Source organism: Balaenoptera physalus (assembly GCF_965194825.1).
Source record: "Balaenoptera physalus genome assembly, chromosome: 10".
NCBI lineage: Eukaryota > Metazoa > Chordata > Mammalia > Artiodactyla > Balaenopteridae > Balaenoptera > Balaenoptera physalus.
This window is the reverse complement of record NC_138889.1, coordinates 9,952,265-9,972,500: the sequence shown is the minus strand read 5'-3', so window position 1 is coordinate 9,972,500 and position 20,236 is coordinate 9,952,265. Positions and strand designations below refer to the sequence as shown.

Sequence of the window (20,236 nt, the reverse complement as noted above, 5' to 3'; positions counted from 1 at the left end):
ATCCTCTCAGTGTCAATTTCCCTCAAATAATTCTCCTTATCGTGTTTTTTGACAACCCTCTGAAAATTCTAAATAACCATTTATGAATATCTGCAACCAGTCTGCTTCCTTCTAAGGTAAATTCAGATAAAATTAAGATGCAAAAAATAAGGTCAGTGAGAGACAGAAGGTCAAAGTGTCTGAACAAAAGGTCTTTTGTTGCAATTCACCCATTTCACAAGCTAAATTATACAAAACGAGAACGAGCACTTGAAACTGTGGATTCTATTCTAGACAGTCACTAACAAGACTGAATAAGAATTCACTTTAACGATATCATTCCTATTTTTAACATCCAGCCTATATCGAAGTATTTTATTAATAACAAGCATCTATCCAAATTATCTCAGTGGGTTCCTCATCAAAACTTCATAAGGGGGAAAAAAAACTTTTTTTAAGTTACATCCCAATTTGTCTGAACAAAACAGACAAAACTCCCTAGAAGAAAATAATTAACAAAATTAAGATTTTTTTAAAGGGTTTTAAACAAAAATGATAGGCAGGAAAGAGAATCAGAACTAACAAAGTTGACATTTTCCCCCCTGGAAGCTACAATGATGACAGCCCCTTAGGCTATACTTAACAGGGCAGCACAGCTAATGGGGTCTCCTACACAGACTTGGTGGCCTATTTGTCCTGCACTTCGAATAACAACCCAGTCCCTAGACATCCTCAGCTCTCTCTTAGGAGTTTGTTCCAGCATAAAACCTACATGACAATCAAAGATCATCCAGAAGACCCACTGGGCTGGAGATGCACAGCTACCAGGAGCAAAACGCTCTGCGAAGAGACTACAACAGCCCAGAATTGCATAAGCACGCTGGAGGGAAGGGAAGAGGCGCATGTGTGGGAAGGCCTTGTCTTGGGTGTTTTATATGGAACAAAACCTGAAAACCAAAGGCCTAAGAGCTGAGCAGAAAGAGGATGGGGTGGGGAAGGGATTGAAGGAAACTGGCTGCCGCAGGCATGAGCCCAGGCAAATAAGGGGCTCTGGAGGTGTGCGGCCTCCTTCTCAAATGTTGGGGAAAATAGTTTTCCCGGTCAGTCTGTTTTCGACAACACACATTCACTGAACCTCTTTGTGCATGGCTCTATTCTGAGTTAAAGAATTTTAGAGGTGGAAAGAATCTTTTACACCCTGGGGTATAATCACGTTATTTACTGATCAACAGACTGAGACCCAAGTAGATTAGGTAATTTTTAAAAATAGCTTGCATATTAATTCATTCAACAAATACTTAAAGATGCCTACTGTGTGCCAGGTACGATTTTAAGCACTGAGGATGTTAACAGTGAAAGAAAGAAAAAAAAAAGCAGGCAAAAATCTTTGCCAGCAGGGAGCTTACATTCTACTGGGGAGAGTAACTGTGTCAGGCAGAAAGCTAAACGCAGTACAGATGTTAAACTTCTTTGGCCTCAAATCACATAGGTAGTTTAAGACAGGACAAGAAATCAAGCCACCTGATTCCAAAGTCACTGAAATTTCCACTCTGCCACAGTTAGATACTGGTGGTAAATCAAAAGACAAGTCATATTCCCTGTTCTTATAAAGCTCACATTCCAAGCTGATAAGAATAGACAGTGGAACATTACCAAGGAATTGAGCAATGGACAAAACAGGAGAACAAGAAAGGAGGTGGGACTGGTAATTGTGTTTGTCAAATAAAAGACACAACATTTGAATTTTTTTTAGGTCTTCAATGTTTTCTTAGGGCGTTGGAGTAGAAAAACAGGAATTAGTGTTCTGGGAAGTTAAAAGTAGACTTGACAAAATTAGGACAGTGGTTACCTCTGGTGAGGAACTGGTGGATGCACGAGGGAGGAATATCCATGGAGTCTCAATAAAACTGGCAACGTTCTAGTTCTTAAGTTGGGTGAAGCGCCTCTGGGTGTTCATTTTATCATTGCTACATACATGTTTGCACATTTCAACTATTACGTGATAAACATGAGCACAGGGGGAATGATTTGAAGGAAAGAAGTCAGGATATGCAACCAAATAAGGGAAGAAAATTAGGAGCATTAATAAATTAAAAAATAAAGTCATTGTTAATGAAGGTGATGTAACAATATGACCCAAAGGCAAAGATAAAACAGTGATGTTAAAGTTAACAGCCTTTAACAGAAAAATTAATAGAATAATGGCCCTATTCTCCTCTTTCCCTTCTCCCCACCTCATATACTGGACTCAAAGGTCACTGAGTGGGGATGAGTCAGGAAATGATATAAAGTGCTGCTAGTTTACACTTTTGTTAAACGCTGAAAAACCACTTAAGGGCTGCAGTTTGTCTGCATCTGGGTACTTTGCAGGTTCTTAGGCAGTGCAGTCATTTTTCTGCACTGTCTGTTCTCCCACCTCAACTTTCATTTCTGTTCTGTGACCCAGCATCCAGTCTGGGGTATTCAAATGACACGATATGACCTGGACAATAGTCACAGTGAGTCATCCCCCTCCCCCATGCCAGGCATATTATCCCACCACCAGTGTCTGCGAGCTGCAGCAGGAATCAAAGCTGAGTCTTACATACTCTGAGCTAGTGAGGGGGTTGTATGTCTTAGCCCTAATCACCACTTAAACTAGGAAAATTTAATTCCCCCAAGCAACCCAGCCTGAAGCAAACCCTCCCCAGGGGCACCACTGAGGGGGCAGCACTGAAATGTTTTGGATGACTCAGTCACCAGTTTCCAAATATTATCTAACTAGCTTCGCCCCCTCCCCTTCGAGTTCCCCTGCAATTATTCAGACACTGAGGGCCTTGGTCTGGGCACATTTGGGCCTCCCCTCCTTAGATAAACCCAACTCGCCCGCTGCCCCACATGCTGCATCACAGGGGAGGTGGAAGGGAGTGGAGGAAGCGGACAGGCCGGGGCTCCTGCCCAGCGGACACCCGCAACCGAGGCCTGGGTGGTGGAACCCGGCTCCTACCCGGGCTTCCTTCCCGGAGCTAGAGAGGAGGGCGCGGGGGGCGGTCCTGCGGAGGACGCGGGACCTCGGAGCCCGCGCAGGCTGACGGACGGGCAGGGGTCGGGCCGAGCCCGGCCGCCTCACCTGCACTTGCGTCGGCCCGCAGGAGTAACGGCAGCACGAGCCCAAACACAAATCCCAGCGCGACCATGTTTGAGACGAGCCCTCACCCCCGCGCGGGCCTCGCGGCGGGGACGCCAGCGGGGGCGGGGCCGTAGGGGCGGGGCCTGCTCAGGGCGGAAAAGGCCTGACTCCGCCCTTCCCAGGCCATTCAGTCCGCGAAGCTGTCCGCGGCCTCCGGGAGGGCCCGTGCCTCTCCTCGGCCGCCGTAGTTGAGTGGAAAAAAACAAAACAAAACCCGGTTTCCCGGCAACGAGAAAACACAACCTGAACCATCGGCTCCAGCTCTGAGAGACCTAAGAGGTGAGGCGGTTTACCCCATTTCCTTTCCGAAATCGAGACCTCGCCTTTTCCCTTCGCCTCTCGTATTCTCTCAGGATCCCCGCCGCACTCCGGGAAGCCTAGGGCAGACTGGGAGCCGAGCAGCGAGTCCGAGATCCCAGATCCTCGACGTGCCGCCCCCGACTAGACCTGTGTTCCCCCTCCGACCGCCCTCCACTCCCCACGTTAGTTCAGAGTCTTTTCTTTTTCACAACCGTAGAATGACTCAATGCCTCATTTCCTGTTCCCTCAAAAAAAGAAGAAAAACTCTATAGATTCGGCCTCATTAAACCGACTAGTCCCCCACCTAGACCCCTACCACGGCTTCCGGCCTTATTCGGTATTGACACTCTCACAAACAGGCCAGGTCCCTGAGTGTTGTTTGCTGACTCAGTAGCCCAACCCGCTGCTTAGCAGCTATCCTTATCTGACCCTTGTATTCCAAGACAGGAAGAGAACACCTGGGTCGAGACAAAACCAGAAAATGTAAGCATCCCCAAACTTTGCAGGCTGGAATTGCAGAATCATGACCTCGCCCCCAGCCGCTCTGTCCCCACTGCCCCTTCCAGAGTATATAGATGCTTCAAAGAGGTATTGTAGGTCATGCTTCAGAAGTGGAAGCTAAGGGAACGACTAAGTGTGAAACTTATTCATTCGACAAATTAATTTCTATAACAAGGACTAGTTTTTTTTTCTTTTTAAAATTTTAGACCTTAAACAGGGTCTTTTCGGCAATTTAAGATGAATTTTTAACAATCATTCTCTCTAAATTCCTGTGGGATAGTAAAAATTACCATTTTAAAGACAAAGAGGGAGAGAGAGGAAAAAGTACTTAGTATTACAGTGAAAAATCTGTGATTTTTGTAATTTTTTAAAAATAATTCCACCTATTAAATATTTTTAATATTCTAATAATGGAAGATTTCAAAACTCTTTGGAAGAAATGGATGGACTTGGGCTGTGTTGGGGAAAAAAAAAGGACTGAAGTCCAGAAATTTGGAGTCTCAGAAGTAATTTGTTGTCATAGTTGTGATTATATAAGTAAAATCAGACAAATTTAAAGACAGTACTCTTTAATGAATCTCTAGGTACAATAGGCAGTTCCTCCCAAGGAGATGTCGATTCCATTCTCCAGCACCCACTACCGAATTCCACAAGGATTTGGGAATCTTCTTGAAGGGCTCACACGTGAGATTCTGAGGGAGCAACCAGACAATATACCAGCTTTTGCAGCAGCATATTTTGAGAATCTTCTAGAGAAAAGAGAGAGTAAGCTGTTTTAAAATCGGCATTTTTTAAAAAATAAGAGACTAAGCATTTGATTATGGTGAGACCTGCTTAAGACCATTATTATTCCACAGAAAGCCTTTATGGGGCAGGTATCTTCAACTAATAGTTCTTGCTATTTGAAACAGCATGTGCCTTTTTGACAGGCTCTCTTAAATCACATTATTTCACATTATTGAAGATTACCTGTTTATCACTCAGGCCTTCTTCTTTGTATTTCTCATGGACACGTGGGGTGGAAGGGGAGCTCAGGAGAGCACCCACTCTAGCTATCTGTTTCCCAGCATGCTGTTCCTATGCCTCCCAGGCAGTTGACTGTCTATTCTTCCTGGGAGGAGAGTTTATGGCTTTCTTTACATTTTGAGTCTTCTTACTTGAAAGTATTATTAAGCATTGTAAAAAAATAATTCTATACTCCTTAGATTCAATAAGTTGGTATTCACAGGGGTATATGAAACTGTTCCTCAATAAAGGTACAGAGAAAAACTGCTTTGAAAAGTGAACTTCCAGCTTGGGAAGGTAATTTATATTCTTCTTCTATATTTCCAAGGTCCCATCCTGTCCAGAGACTAAGATTCCTGCCAACAGTGACTCTTTGGTTGAGAGCCAAAGCAGAGTTTCTTCACTTCCATAAATAAAATTTCCAAATTCCCAGCCTTGAAGGTTCATGACAATCAAGACCTGACCCACTGGTCAAAATGAGAATTATTACAGCTATAAGTTTCTATTAAAAACCCTGACTAGAACAACCATTTTGTTTAAGCTGTCATCATTACTTTCCATTACAGTTTTCCAACAGAGTAGTAAAGGTGACTAGAAATAGTCACAAGCAAATAAACATTCCATTTTTAATCATTTTACAGTTTATTGTTACTTGAGGAAGCAACCCAAATATTCATCATAGCGGATTTTTTGAATAAACTTGAGTACATCTACACTACTGATTAATGTATAGATGTAAACAAACAGACAAAAATGGAACGAGGAAGATCTCTATGATGTTATGCAGTGACCCTCAGGATATATTCAGTGAAAAAAGTAAGGTTGAAAAAAATGTATTTAGTATGCTACCAATTATCTAACAAAGAGGTGTTGATATGAATACATAAGCGTTCATTTATATTTTTTAAATGGAAGAATAAATCTTTAAAAAATTAACATTTACCTCTAAAAAAAAAAGCAAAAAGACATTTACCTCTAGCAGGAGAAGGAACAGAGAGCGGAGGGAACAGGATAGAAGCTAGACTTGTCTGAATACATCTTAAATTCAAAATCATATATGTTTCACATAGTTATAAATAGAATTAAAATTTTAAATTGTTAAGCAATTTCTAAATTTAGAAGCAAAGTGAAACAAATGAACCTAACTAGTATTAAATGGGTAACATAACCGCACAAAAAAGAATTATTTCAAGAGACTTTATAACACACTACTTTGTGCATTCCTGGTGGATATAGCCTAAAAACAATATGAAGTTTTAAAAAACAATCTTAAATTGTTTTCAGTTATCACTGGAAATAATAATATTTAATAATATTATAGTGCAGTTATTCTGTAATTTTTTATATATTGTAGAACATAACAAATAAGTAACTATCCTACTGTTATTAGGAATAGGATTTTTAGTGTAAGAAAAATGACATACAAATATAAAAATGAAAGAAGTTAATAAAATCCCATAATTCTAAATTTGAATTGAAAAATATCATCAGACTTCATGATATATTTTCTCTTTGAAAAGTGAAAGTATTATTTTCTAGCTCTCTGTATTTTTTAAAGGCCTCAAAACAATGACCAACCCAGTACCAGTGAGCACCTAGTCCCTAGACTTTGGCCTCCAGCTACCATCTTCCAGGAACCAGAGCTTCTTGGAGAACTAACCAATCCCATAAACTGGGCAGGAAATAGGCAAGATGAGCCTCAACACCTTGCCATACCAGAAAATAAGAAAACTATCAAAGATTATTAGAGTTGTTTCCAAAGGGCTCAGGAACATCTGAGCACCTGAATAAGCTCCTACTGGCCAATTTTGGACAATTAGAGCATCAATAAGATTAATAAATGCAGTGGATTGAAATTCATTCAATTTGTTAAATATTCATTAGTTCATAATTATTTACTAAAAAAAAAACAAAAAAAAACCCCAGAAAACTTGTTGAGAGGATCCTAAGGAACCAACTGATTAATCTGAAAACTGGTAAATAAAGGAAAAGAATCAAACCTTTAACCTGCCTTTTATGTAAGAACTGTATTTCAGGGTAACCAAACAGGGAAAGTATTTTTTATTGAGTACTCCAGAAATAAAGAAGTAATGATCAAATTAGAACATTGCCATTTTGCAACCCCTAAAGAAATTATCTAAGCAGTCATCATCAATGGGCCCATAAAAATTGTATAAAGAGAAACAACCAGATATTATATATCCCCTGGCAGAATTATACCGCACTACCTATGAAGTATTCTTGAAAAAAAAAAAATCAAACCTGAATCAGATAAGACCTATAGATCTAACTAGCAATCTACAGGAAATTCAAAGGCAGAGGAATTTGGTAAAAAATCATAGTGGGAATGAAATCAGAAATATCTAAACTGTGGAAAACTCCAAAGGAAAAATGACTCAATTTCCTCAACAAATAAATTGCAAGGAAAAAAATGTGGGGTGGGAGGTAGGGAGGTTTCAATTATAAGAAATTTAAAAGACATAACAAAAGGCTGTGTGCGCCCATTGTTTGGGTCCTGATTTGAACAAATCAACGGTAAAAAAAAAAAATAAACAAAAATATATTAGACAATGGGAGAAATTTGGATAGTTGATGATATTAAGGAATTATTGTTAGTAGTTTTAGGTGTGATAATGGTATTGTGGCTTTATATCTTAGAGATGCATACTGAAGCAAGTATTTGTAGATAAGATAGTAAGATGCCTGGGATTGGCTTGAAAATAATCAGAAGAAAGGGCAGGAAAGTGAGTGAAGTTCCAAATAAAATAAGATCAATCATGAGATTATAATTGTTGAATCTGAGTAATGTGCTCATGGAAATTTGTTATATTATTCTCTCTGCTTTCTAAGTCTGAAATTCTTCATAATGAAAAGTTAAAGAAAAATTCTGTTTAAATACTTCTATGTCAACTGACTACATAATATGCCTAATTTTTAAAAACTTCTCCCACCCTTCACTTTTCCAAACTTCCTTACTATTTAACATTTATTTTTTTTACATTTTCCCCCATGTTTGCTAATACATAATAAGTTTCCACAACTATATAATGATAAATTTCTATACTTATATTTAAGTATTAGCATTTGTTCTCTGTCTCTCCCATTTTACTGTAAACTCTGAAAGCAGCAATTAGGTTTTTTAACTGCCTTTCTAAATATCCTCAAGGATTCATCTAATGTTTAATTCATCATCATATATTTAATAATCACTGGTTATATCTACATCAGTAGGCTGTGTACAGCGTCAATAAAATTTTCGACTGGCAGTAAAGGACCTATAATTTGAAAAAGAAAACATTTTATGTTACTAGTCTACATTTACTTTAATGAACTCAAAGTAAGTCTGAAATTATTATATTTTTGTTATTTAGAAACCAACTTTGATCCAGCAGAATGGGGGACTAAGGTAGATGACCGCTTCTATAACAACCATGCATTCAAGGTATGGTCCCGTGAAGCTATTGGATTTGGTTAATTCTTCTCCCTGTCTCCAATACAGAGATTATTGGGATCTCCCCAAATCATGAATATTGTGAGAGGCATCACAAATATCTTATGAAACCTTTTTAATTGTGCTGTTCTTTCTCGCAAGAAATTATTTTCTAAGATATCTGAATCGTGTACAGTACTTAGCTTAAATTTAAAGATGATCAACAGGAAGCATGTACTTGAAAGTGATAGAATAATTACTTTCATTTGTTGTTCCAATGTTATTGAGTACCACAGTGCTTATCAATAGCAGATACACAATAAATATTGGTTGAATTAATGAATGATATTTCATAAAATAAAACGCTGTTTGTCCAATTATTTCATTATCATTGACATCTTACAAAAGACTGATTAGAATTAAAGATGGTAATGGTATAGAGTCTTCTCTATTACGCCAATCTGTTCAGAGAAAGAATCCATCTTCTCTTTAGCAGCATTCTCAGAACCAGTCTTTCTCAACCAAGACGCCTCAAAATAATTAAGCCCTAAGCCAAAGGCATCCATTGCACGTAAGGAATCAATGTCTCTTCTTTGTATCTAGAATGATTCTATTTATGTACCGTCCTTTGGAAAATTGAGAAAAATAATCACTTCAAGAATTCTGTGTTCTATGATCCCAATGAGGAACACCGGTTGAGAAAGGCTGTGTGCGATCCAGCGTCATTGCCTCCAACTGGCAACTTGGTGGAAATTCAATCTCAGGCTCTACCCCAGGTCTACAAATCAGAGGTTAAATTTTAACAAGATCCACAAAGTAACTTGTGGGTACATTAAAGTCTGAGAAGCACTACTCTAGGCAAGTATGATAATACATTAGCCATGAAGCAGCAGCAGATATTAGAATTAAAAGGAGTCAACAAAGGTCAAATTTTGATGGTGTTGCACAGTAGATTTGGAGGATTTCCTTAGGAAATCCCCCTGTCACTTATTCCATGAGTTCAAAAGTGAAGTTCCATCCATCTGTGCCTGCCAGATATGGGGGTGTTCTGTTTATTTCCATTTAACTAGATTCTGTGTGTTCATGTTTTATTGAAATCAAAGGAATAATGTTGAAAAATTTTAAATCCACATAGCAATTTTAGAGTGGTTTTTCTTCTCTTTTGAATTCTAAAGGCTTTATTTGATTAGCTTATATGTCCTTAAATTTATGTTTTATGAATTTAGAAGCTCTTCCCATAAGGTTTTGAATTAACCATGCTTCTATTCTGGAGTAAGATTTCAGTAACCATGTCAAAATAGACGGAGCTGGTTTCCCTTTTTTCTATTTAAATCCTTCCCCACAGCAAAACTTACTTCTTTGACTCAGTTTTTAATCTACAAACATCATTAAAAAGTCAACTTGACCTCATACTATGGAATACAATAGCATTTATTTCATTCCTGTTTGAGAAACTATTGGCACCTCTTTTTTATTCCTTGTTCAGGATTCATTACAGCATCATATCAACTTTTAGTATAAGACAATGGTTTGTTTTTAATATAAAACAATATTATACACATTCCAAAAGCAAAAGATCAAACTTTTTTTAACCAATTCCTTGGTCTTTAACATTTGTTTATGCATATTTCCTTGAGAGTTTTCTTTTATCCCTTTTCCCAACCTACTTTCCTTGTTAAAAAATATGTGTTTAATTCCCACCACTTATCAATAACTTAAAGTAATATTTAATTACCTTTAAGCAGTTTGATCCAAGACTTTACTGTTTTGGAAACATTCCCTATTTGACCCTCTCCCCTCTAGGAGCAAGAACCACTGGAGAAATGTGAGCCTGGAAAAGAAAAGTCTCAGACATCTATGAAAGAGGTGACAGCCTTAGTAAGTTATATTTTCCATGTACTATTGGATTCCTACAAAGAATGACATCCCTCAATTTAAAATTATCCTCCAAATATGAATCCAGTCTGTTATCCATATTGCTAAAATCATGATTTTGCTTTTTAGATAACTAGCACCAGTGATATACTAACTGGTGGATCAGTTTTAGCCATGCCTCTTATAAAGGAAAACTCACTCTTCCCCTTAAAAATAAAATCTTATTTTCCAAGATTATGGAAGAAGATTATGGATGGGAAAATCTCCCCAAGGGGAAGAACAGACAAAAATCACAGCCTCAGTCTTTTGTTTTAAATTTTTTATTGAGGCAAAGTTGCTTTACAATGTTGTGTTAGTTTCTGCTGTACAGTGAAGTGAATCAGCTATATGTATACATATATCCCCTCTGTTTTGGATTTCCTTCCCATTTAGGTCACCACAGAGCATTGAGTAGAGTTCCCTGTGCTATACAATAGGTTCTCATTAGTTATCTATTTTATACACAGTGGTGTATATATGTCAATCCCAATCTCCCAGTTCATCCCACCCCTTCCCCCCACTGGTGTCCATACATTTGTTCTCCATGTCTGTGTCTCTATTTCTGCTTTGCAAATAGGTTCATCTGTACCATTTTTCTAGGTTCCACATATATGCATTAATATGCGATATTTGTTTTTCTCTTTCTGACTTACTTCACTCTGTATGACAGTCTCTAGGTACATCCACGTCTCTACAAATGACCCAATTTTGTTCCTTTTTATGGCTGAGCAATTTTCCATTGTATATATGTGCCACATCTTTATCCATTCATCTGTCGATGGACATTTAGGTTGCTTCCATGACCTGGCTACTGTAAATAGTGCTGCAGTGAACACTGGGGGTGCATGTGTCTTTTTGAATTATGGTTTTCTCAGGGTATACAGCCTCAGTCTTGATCCTTCGGATTCACCTTCCACTTCAGGAACTTCTCACTAATTGATGCTGTCATCACCACACAGTGGTAAATGTTCAGACCTAACAAAAGGAAGCTCATGGGGAATTGCATACAGCCAAATAAAATGGCTTTACACAATGAGTCCTACTCATCTTCCATGCATTTCGCTCTACAAAAATGACTTCCTGCCTGACAGCCTACATCCAAGCAACAGTGGGTTAGGCTCGGTCCACTCTCAAAGATGCCTGTATTCAGTGGTGTGCTAAAGCCAGCTCTTAAGAGACAATCGTGCACATATGTACACAACCCCATGTTCAGTAATATCACTTTGATAGCTTGAAATCAGCCACAGTGGGAGTATTAAGATCATGATAAATACTACAAATCAGGACCAATACTACATGATAAATACTACACATCAGGACCAATTTTTTTTTCTGGAGAGCCAGTTGTTAAGCGTTCACCAGCATGTCACTGCCTATATGCTTCGTAGTCCAGATTCAAGAGGACCAAGCCTAGCGAGAAGGAAGAACTCACAGTCTGCAGTGTTGAAGGCCAAACTGCTGAGTTTCTTTTCATGTATTAATGTCCCAGTTAGTTACACAATAATTGACACCCAAAATGGGCAATCCCCCTCCAGGAATACCTTACTTCCTACCCAGTGGGTCATAAGTTTACCTTATAACCTTTATAAGTCATCTCAGAATTATATCAGTGCAACTCAATCAGCCTAACATTAGCATAAGATGCAGTGGGAGGACAGGAAAGAAGGAAGGTAGTGTCATTTCCTTACATCTTTAATAGGTGCCCTTACACAGGTTTTTATGACTTTGAATTGAGAGCCCATTGATTTCCAACTTCAGCATAATTCATTTGCCCACATTAGGGTATCATCTCAGAGGATTTTATACCAATCTGTTTGCATATTAAAGTTTAAGAGCTAGATTTGCCTCTTTGTCATGGGGGGAGGGGGAGATTTGAACAACCCAAAGGTCCATTAGTAGGAGAATGAGTAAATAAATCAAAGTATATCAGTACAATGGACTACAATGGTGTCATAAAAAAAAATAGGAATGGGCAGAATTATATACTGAATAACATAGAAAAAGGGAAAAAGGGAACCAAGATACATTGTTACATGGAAAAAGTAGCTGCAGAACATTGTGATTAGCATGATCTCATTTTTTTAATAAAAAGGCAAATATATACCCATATGGATACATTTGTATATAGAGAAATTTTAGAAGGATATATATACTCAATCCATAATGATGGGTTACCTTTTAGGTATAGGATTTGGGAAGATGGAGAAAACTTTCACTACCAGTGGTATTTAAGTTTTTAAATGTATATGTATCACTTTTATAATTTAAAAAATATATTAAAAGCTATATATCTATTGACCTGTACACTTAAGATCTGTGCATTTCACTATCTGTAAATTATATCTAATTTTTTTTTAAAAAGGAAGCTGTGTACAAAAATTCAGCCAACCATGTTAAAACTGATTTTATTGGACTAAATGGATTCCTCTTTGGCATTTCACTTTAAATGTATGATTTTAATTAGCTCATCATTGAGAAATTAAAAATAATCCATTTTGTGTAATCATGATTATTTTGAAACAGCACATTTACTATTCTTCTTGGCATTTTTACCCTGCTTCAAGGATTCTCACTAATTTCCCCCAAAAAAATGTTAAATAGGAAGCTGTTAAATAGGAGCTGTTTTGTGGGGAAGAAGTTGGCAATGATCTTTAATTGCAGAGACATATCAAAGCGTGACAAAACAAAATGTCTGATATTTTGGCATTCACTACTTGGTACATATACAACGTGATGATATATAAAATTCCTTCAGGAAGCAACCCATCTCGATTGTTACATCCCTAAGTTGATTAAGTTTATGCACTTATTTTTATAGCATCAAAATATGAGATGCCTAAGAAGTCTCTTACTCTTTCTCCTTTCTGAGAATGAATCTTCTGAAGAAGACAAGGACATGGAGGAAAATGCTGCTCTCAAAATCCAAGCAGCCTTCCGGGGACACTTAGCCAGAGAGGAGGTAAAGAAAATGAAATCGAGTGATCTTCAAGAAAAAACAGAGGAAAACGAGTGAGGAGACTGGCTTTACCCCCCAGAAAACACGAAAAAATCCAAATCCATCAACCTTGTTGTGACTGTCTTTTTTTCTTAATAAGTGAGATTTGATATAGTGAAATAACATTTGTTGCCATTGTGAAAATCTGTCGTGAGCATTTGTTTAATAAACATGCCATTGAACACATGCCTCTTGAAGACTTCTCTGAGATCATGAGTCTTATTTATGCTTCTCCCAAGTCTATGTCTAGAGACCCTTGGATTTAGAGTTACAAAGCTGGAGTATCTGAGTTTTCAGAGATCTCAGAGGCTGTGTGATTTAACCATTATCTAATGAATAACTCCTCTCTATCACATCCCTGAAAAATAGTCCTTTGGCTCCTCTTTCACTCCCAGTAGTAGAGAATTCCACTGCTTTTCAAGGATAGTCCATTTAGTTTTTGAATAACTCAAATTATTATTAGAAAGATAAGTTGAGTCAAAAATCTGTCTCCCTGTAAGTTTCACCCATCGGTTTTCATTTGTCATGTATGCAATCTTTTATTGAAAAAAAATGTATTACGCACAATTCATGTGCTGGGATTTAGTAGTAAATATCTGCTCTTACACTCATGCAGCTGACAGTTTTCTTTTTTTTTATTGTCTTGCTCTCCAGAACCACACAGAATAAGACTAATGCGTAACATTTGCAAAAAACAAAAGTTATCATAACATCATAAATGCTCTCTTCTTTAGCTAAAACTTCCCAAGTTTCTTTAATGTGTAAATGATAATACCTATTTCACAAATTCAGGAGCCTATGTCTTTTTTTTTTTTTTTTTCAATGAACCATTCAAGCTGCCAGTGCCTTATTTTTAGAAAGTTCAGTTTTCCCTTTCTGAGGCTTCCCCACCCTAGAATATCCAAGAAACTGCAGGGTTCATGTCTTAGACCAAAAGATGCAGTTCCCTTCCCAAAACAAAACGGAGAGAAAGTGGAGTCTTAACATTTAATTAATGTTGTTGCCTTCTACGAGCAGCAGACTGAGGTAATGTCCTGGCTGGTTAATATTCCTGTCTGCACCACAATGGATGTCCCAGGCTTTGGTTCTAGGGTGACACCTCTCTTAGTTCACAGTCACACAGCCATTATTTCCCAAAGCTCAATAACATGCTTGGGCGGCTCAGACTTGAAGAGCTTCTAAAACCAGCCATATGTTATGCACATCAACTGCATACACTGAGATCCTTGTCTTAAGCTCAGACATTCTCTTTTTGCAAAGCAGAAAGGTACCCCATTTGAGTTACCCGATTGCCCTTTCCTATCAGAGCCTTTATTAGCCTCTACAACAGAAGTTTACCCAAGTGATCTTCTCCACCCAAATACAGATGACTTATGCCAATGATTTCAACGTTGTGACATTCATCCTCTAATCACTCACCTCCAGGCAGCCATCCCTCTTCCAAGGTCTTACTGCCAATAGAGAGCTATGTGCTAGCTAAACACAAGTCTCTAATACCCAATGGACCCCTTCCACCCATCCTTAACCCCCTTCTCCCAGGCTTAGAGAGAAAAAAATCAACTGTCTTCCAGGATTCCAGCTGTTCATTCCCTCATTCCATTCAAAGCACCTATTCCAATCCAACCCCTTTCCACCCCAAACAAAGTCATCCCGCTTGGGAGATTATCAAGGGGACTCCAAATTAAGGCAAAAACTTGACTTCCCTGTCCTGGAGAGAAGACCAGAAGAGAAAAAGTGTTTTTCCCAGTGAATATATAGCGGGGCAAAAAAAGATACCAGTTAACTTTTTCAATAATTCTAATATACATGTGAAGTGATTAAAACTGTGCCTTCCATATAGTCAGTATACACACACACACACACACACACACACAAATCTAGGAATGGTGATATTTTTGCTTCATGTGTCCTGTTCAGAGCCCATGCTGAAAATGCTACCCGGGGCATGACCATGGTGGTCACAGAAGCACAAGCAGGAAAAGCCAACATAGGAGAATATTTCAAGCTTTTGCTCCTAACACTTCCACTAACATCCCATTGACCAAACAAAGTCATTTGACCGAGCCCAAAGTCAAGAGGTGAGGAAATACACTGCTTACCATGAAACCGTGGCAAAGGCCTCGTGTATGCGTAGTACTACTATGAAGAGGTAGTGAAGAGTTGTGAGGAACCAATAACTCAATCTACCACAGTCTGCACTCTTGGTTATAAATATTCACATCCTTTTGACATGCAAAATACATTCATTCCTATCCCACGGCCCCTAAAAGATCCATCAAATCCTTGAAGTCCAGGATCCACATCAGGTCCTGATATGGCTCTTCTTGATGTAGAGACCTATGATTTAAAAGAGCAAGTGTCTTGGGAATTCTCTGGCAGTCCAGTGGTTTCACTGCCGAGGGCATGGGTTCGATCCCTGGTCAGGAAACTAAGATCCTACGAGCTGTGTGGCATGGCCAAAAAAAGAAAAAAAAGCAAGTGTCTTCTCATACGCCCAACATACCACAAATAATGGACAGGGATAACATACCCACTAAAAAGTACTCTCATTTATAAAGGAGAACAATGGAAGCAAATAGCAGTCACTGGTCCAAACCAATTATAAAATCCCACTGAGCAAAGGTCCTCAGGTTCCTCTATTTGGGGAGGGGAGATAATGTTTCATGATTAAGTGCTGATTCTGCTCCCTAAGAATGACTGTCCAGTCTAGTCTCCATAGCTCTTATTTCTACAATCTAGGCAATCATTCTTTTTCCATCATCTTCCGTACATCTTTCCTTGGAAAGGGCATTGGAAAATTACCCTTTTGGGTGGATGTGTCTCAACCTGATTCCTGTCTGTAGAAAACCGAGAGTACAAAGATGTTTGCATCTCGCACACCCTCAGCCTCTTTTAGTTGTTGGTAATGCTTTGCCAATAAACTTTTCCAAGAAACTTTGTGGGTTTTCTGTGTGTTTGACTCTAGTCAGCTCCATGTGTCAAAAGCCGCACTCACAATTTCTTTATAGATATGCTTCCCTCTCTCTCTAGATTTAATTCTATTGAGGAGTGAAGAATTGGAACCAATATTTCAATAAACTACAGCCTCGTAGCTGTCATAACTGATCTCCCCGCCTCCATTCTTTTCCCCTTTCAACACAGAGGCCAGAATGTCCTGTTATAGTTTACGTCATATCATGTGACTGCTCTTCCTAAAACCCCCAGTGGTTTCTCATCTCACTCCGAGTCAAAGCTAAAGTCTTGATAACGGTCTACAGAGTTCTATGCAGATCTTGCCTCCCATTACCTCTCTAACCACTTTTCCTTATCTTTTTAGTTTTTCTCCTTGTTTCCGAACACCATTCCATCCAACCTGTTTACTGCCTGTTTCCTGCTGCTGGAACGAATGCTCTTGGAGGATAGGGATTTGCTACTTTGTTCACAGCCTTTTTAACATGCACCCAGAAAGGGTGACTTATTTCTGGTGGCTTAAACAGAAGTGGGAGAAGTCCTAACAAATATCCCTTCTGTCAAATTATCTTTTTTTTTTTAACCAGTCATCAATTTTATACACATGAGTGTATACATGTCAATCCCAATCACCCAATTCAGCACACCACCATCCCTACCCCACCACGGTTTTCCCCCCTTGGTGTCCATACGTTTGTTCTCTACATCTGTGTCTCAACTTCTGCCCTGCAAACCGGTTCATCTGTACCATTTTTCTAGGTTCCACATACATGCGTTAATATACGATATTTGTTTTTCTCTTTCTGACTTACTTCACTCTGTATGACAGTCTCTAGATCCATCCACGTCTCAACAAATGACTCAGTTTCATTCCTTTTTATGGCTGAGTAATATTCCATTGTATATATGTACCACAACTTCTTTATCCATTCGTCTGTCAATGGGCATTTAGGTTGCTTCCATGACCTGGCTATTGTAAATAGTGCTGCAATGAACATTGGAGTGCATGTGTCTTTTTGAATTATCTTTGTTTGGGTTATACATCCATCCCTGAATATCATTGAGGACTGGGGAAAAGAATATGCTAATTGGAGTACACCAATCACTGTCAGATCCCGCCCCTGGAGTAAGGGGTCACCTGGGTGAAAGTCAAGGCAATTTGAAGTTCCTTGTAGGAAACAGAGTAATGTCAGGAGGAAGGGATAATGGATGCTGGGCAGCAAAACAACAAATACCCATCACAGTACTTTAATCCACATGGCTTCTCACTACACTGCACCGTTTATTAAATTTTTTGTCAAAACCAAAGGCTACGGAAAGCATCGAGAAAAAAGGAAATAGTTAAAACAGTGAAGGAGGGGTTAACAAACACAGGCATGTAGAAATTTAAGTCGCCTGCCATAGAAATTGCAATGTGAACGGTGTTTCTTGGAGCTGTGCAATGCAAACAGGGGAATCTCCCAAAAGAAAGAGCTTTGGAGTCTAGGAGAATATGAAAATCGTGTGAGAGAGAAAACACGGAAACCGTTTTCAAAATACACGCAAAATGTCGCTCTATGAGCAGCCACGTGTGAGAGTTCGTGAACATGAATTTTTCATAAAACGTTCGTATGAGCACTGTACCTAGAGGAAAGCAACCTTCTATCAAGATCGTCAATCAGTCCTCTTTAATAAATATAAGTCCAGTATAATCTGGAGGGACATGCTCTCTGTTGCGCTGTGTACGGAGCTCGATCCGTGTCTCTGTGAGTGAGAGATGAGGCCCAGATAAGAATCTGATTATTACTGTCATTCCGCCTCTAAACATATATCATTCACTTCTTTTTTAAATCAGAGTAGATTTTCTTTAACAAAATATGTTTACCTTTTCATACATTTATTCTAGTCTAGAACACTTTATTTTAATTTTTTAAAAATTGTTTTTCTTTTTTTTTTTGGCCGTGCCATGCGGCAGGTGGGATCTTAGTTCCCCGACCAGGGATCGAACCCATGATCCCTGCGGTGGAAGCACGGAATCTTAACCACTGGACCATCAAGGAAGTCCCCGTAACACTTTATTTTAAAATAATCTTCATCTTAAAGTACTGCATTTAAAAAAATATTTTAGAACATGGGTCAATGTCAAAATTTGCTAATTAAGCAAACATCTCTTTCAATGTTTAATAATTTTCCATACTTAATAATATCGTTCACTTTTGTTGTTGTTTTAAAGCAAATGAAACACTGACTTCCCTAATTTCTCAATAAAATTAACCCAGTAGTTCCTCTCTATACCTCAAAACAACTTGAGTTTGAGTTTCCTAACATTTGAAAACATTTCAGCAGGTACCATATTTTCTTCAACTGCGGGTTTTCTCCCATGAAATTCTTCCCATGATCTTATTTTATGGGAAGGAGGGGAGATTATACAGGAGCCAGGTACGAATTTCCCACATGCAGCTCTCTTGGCCTGAGGATATTTCTAAAGTGCAGTTTACAAACACAGGACTAGCACTTCGACTCTTCATTTTTAGTCCTCTTTTCCCTCTCCCATCTATCTCTAAGGAGCGTATAATGACGACCCATTTTGTATCAGTTTATGATGTTAATAAACTCATTTCCAATCTGAAGTGCTTTAGACAAATAGCGCTACTGGGATTGACAGTTATTTATGCCTGTGAGGCTCTCAGAAGAGACTGAACATGCAAAATACAATATTTCACAATGTGAAATTATTTTCGTGAATGAAATGTGCTTGGGAGTAACCAGTCTCTGTTGTGTAGAGCAAAAAAGCAAACCCCTGCCAGGTGACAATGTCACTGTAACTAAAATCTCAAGAGCCACCACACTCATTACCAAACACCGTGGCAGAGGATGGTCAACACTCCAAGACCAAGAAATCACCAGCAGAAGTGTATAAACACACTACCCCAAGGGGGTCAGATATAATGGAGAAGCTGTGAACATTGGCCATCATTCTCTCCCTGAAGACACCTGTCTCAGAGGCTTCTGACCAAGAACCAAGGCATTTTATTCCAGTGAAATTACATTACTAAGAAGTAGGGCTCAGCTTGATAAAGCAGGCATTAAACCGATTTTGGAAGCTATCAGAAAAACCTGTTTTTGAAACAATAGAAAGCACGCTTGGCTGGAGACCTAACATGCGATTGGTAGGGAAACATGATCACTACAGTGTAATCCTGACGATGAGTTTAGAGTCACTTGCTTTCAGATTGCTTGGCTAACGTAAGCCTAGGGTGTGCTGCCCAGACCTGCCTCCACCCCACCCCACTTTTTCAGCACTGAAGGCTACTTCCTTTCTAGGAATTGCCTTCAGTGTTTCGGAGCTGCTTCAGCCTAGATGGCACCCTCCCTGGAGGCGGCTTGCATCTAATGACTAGCCACTGCAGTGGTACAAGGGCTGGGCCCTTTGCCTCAAACTGAGGCAACCCTGAAGGGCCAGCCCAGCTCTCAGCCAGCCATAGGACTGGCTGAGGCTGTGTTGCAACTTTATCACATTTCAACTTGGTCTCCTATCCAGTCCTGCTTCCCTACCATCCTTACAGGTGTTGGTCCTGAATACACTCTCCTATCAATCACTTCTACTCAAACTCTCTAAACTGTTGGTCCAAAAAAAACCATTCCCAGGGGACCCAACCTATGGTAGGTAAGGTGATAATCTCTGACATATCTGCACATTTAAAAAGTCCTTTTTTTCCTTTAAAAAAATTTTTTTTAACACTGTTTTTAAAGTTGTTTTTTTTTTTTGATATGGACCATTTATAAAGTCTTTGCTGAATTTGCTACAATATTGCTTCTGTTTTATGTTTTGGTTTTTTGGCCGCGAGGCATGTGGGATCTTAGGTCCCCCACCAGGGATCGAACCTGTGCCCCCTGCATTGGAAGGCAAAGTCTTAACCACTGGACTGCTAGGGAAGTCCCTAAACAGTCTTTTCTTCATCTAATGTCATCTGCATAAAAATTCAATGATGGGCATACCTGCTGATCAGGGGCT

The 20,236-nt window shown here is 39.0% G+C and overlaps 2 protein-coding genes across 5 annotated transcripts in view; one reads left to right on the top strand and one right to left on the bottom strand.

Moving 5' to 3' along the window:
- Positions 1–3,219, bottom strand: part of SIAE (sialic acid acetylesterase) — a 36,334-nt gene extending 33,115 nt beyond the window's left edge. For 2 of the 3 annotated variants that reach the window (XM_082410901.1, XM_082410904.1), the window contains exon 1: positions 3,089–3,219. In XM_082410901.1, the coding sequence (XP_082267027.1) occupies positions 3,089–3,155 (67 nt within the window). In that variant the 5' untranslated portion in view covers positions 3,156–3,219. The remainder of the gene's footprint in view (positions 1–3,088) is intronic. The other variant, XM_082410902.1, reaches the window with a different exon arrangement.
- Positions 3,220–3,289: 70 nt separating this feature from the next.
- Positions 3,290–13,488, top strand: SPA17 (sperm autoantigenic protein 17). 2 transcript variants are annotated; one of them, XM_082410941.1, is made up of 5 exons: positions 3,290–3,427; positions 4,534–4,714; positions 8,326–8,396; positions 10,188–10,262; positions 13,168–13,488. In XM_082410941.1, exons 2-5 carry the CDS (start codon positions 4,561–4,563, stop codon positions 13,309–13,311), a joined length of 444 nt encoding a protein of 147 aa, XP_082267067.1. In that variant the 5' UTR covers positions 3,290–3,427; positions 4,534–4,560; the 3' UTR covers positions 13,312–13,488. The 2 variants fall into 2 exon arrangements, with proteins under 2 accessions (XP_082267067.1, XP_082267068.1); XM_082410942.1 differs by lacking the exon at positions 3,290–3,427 and adding an exon at positions 3,469–3,630.
- The last annotated feature ends 6,748 nt before the right edge of the window (positions 13,489–20,236 follow it).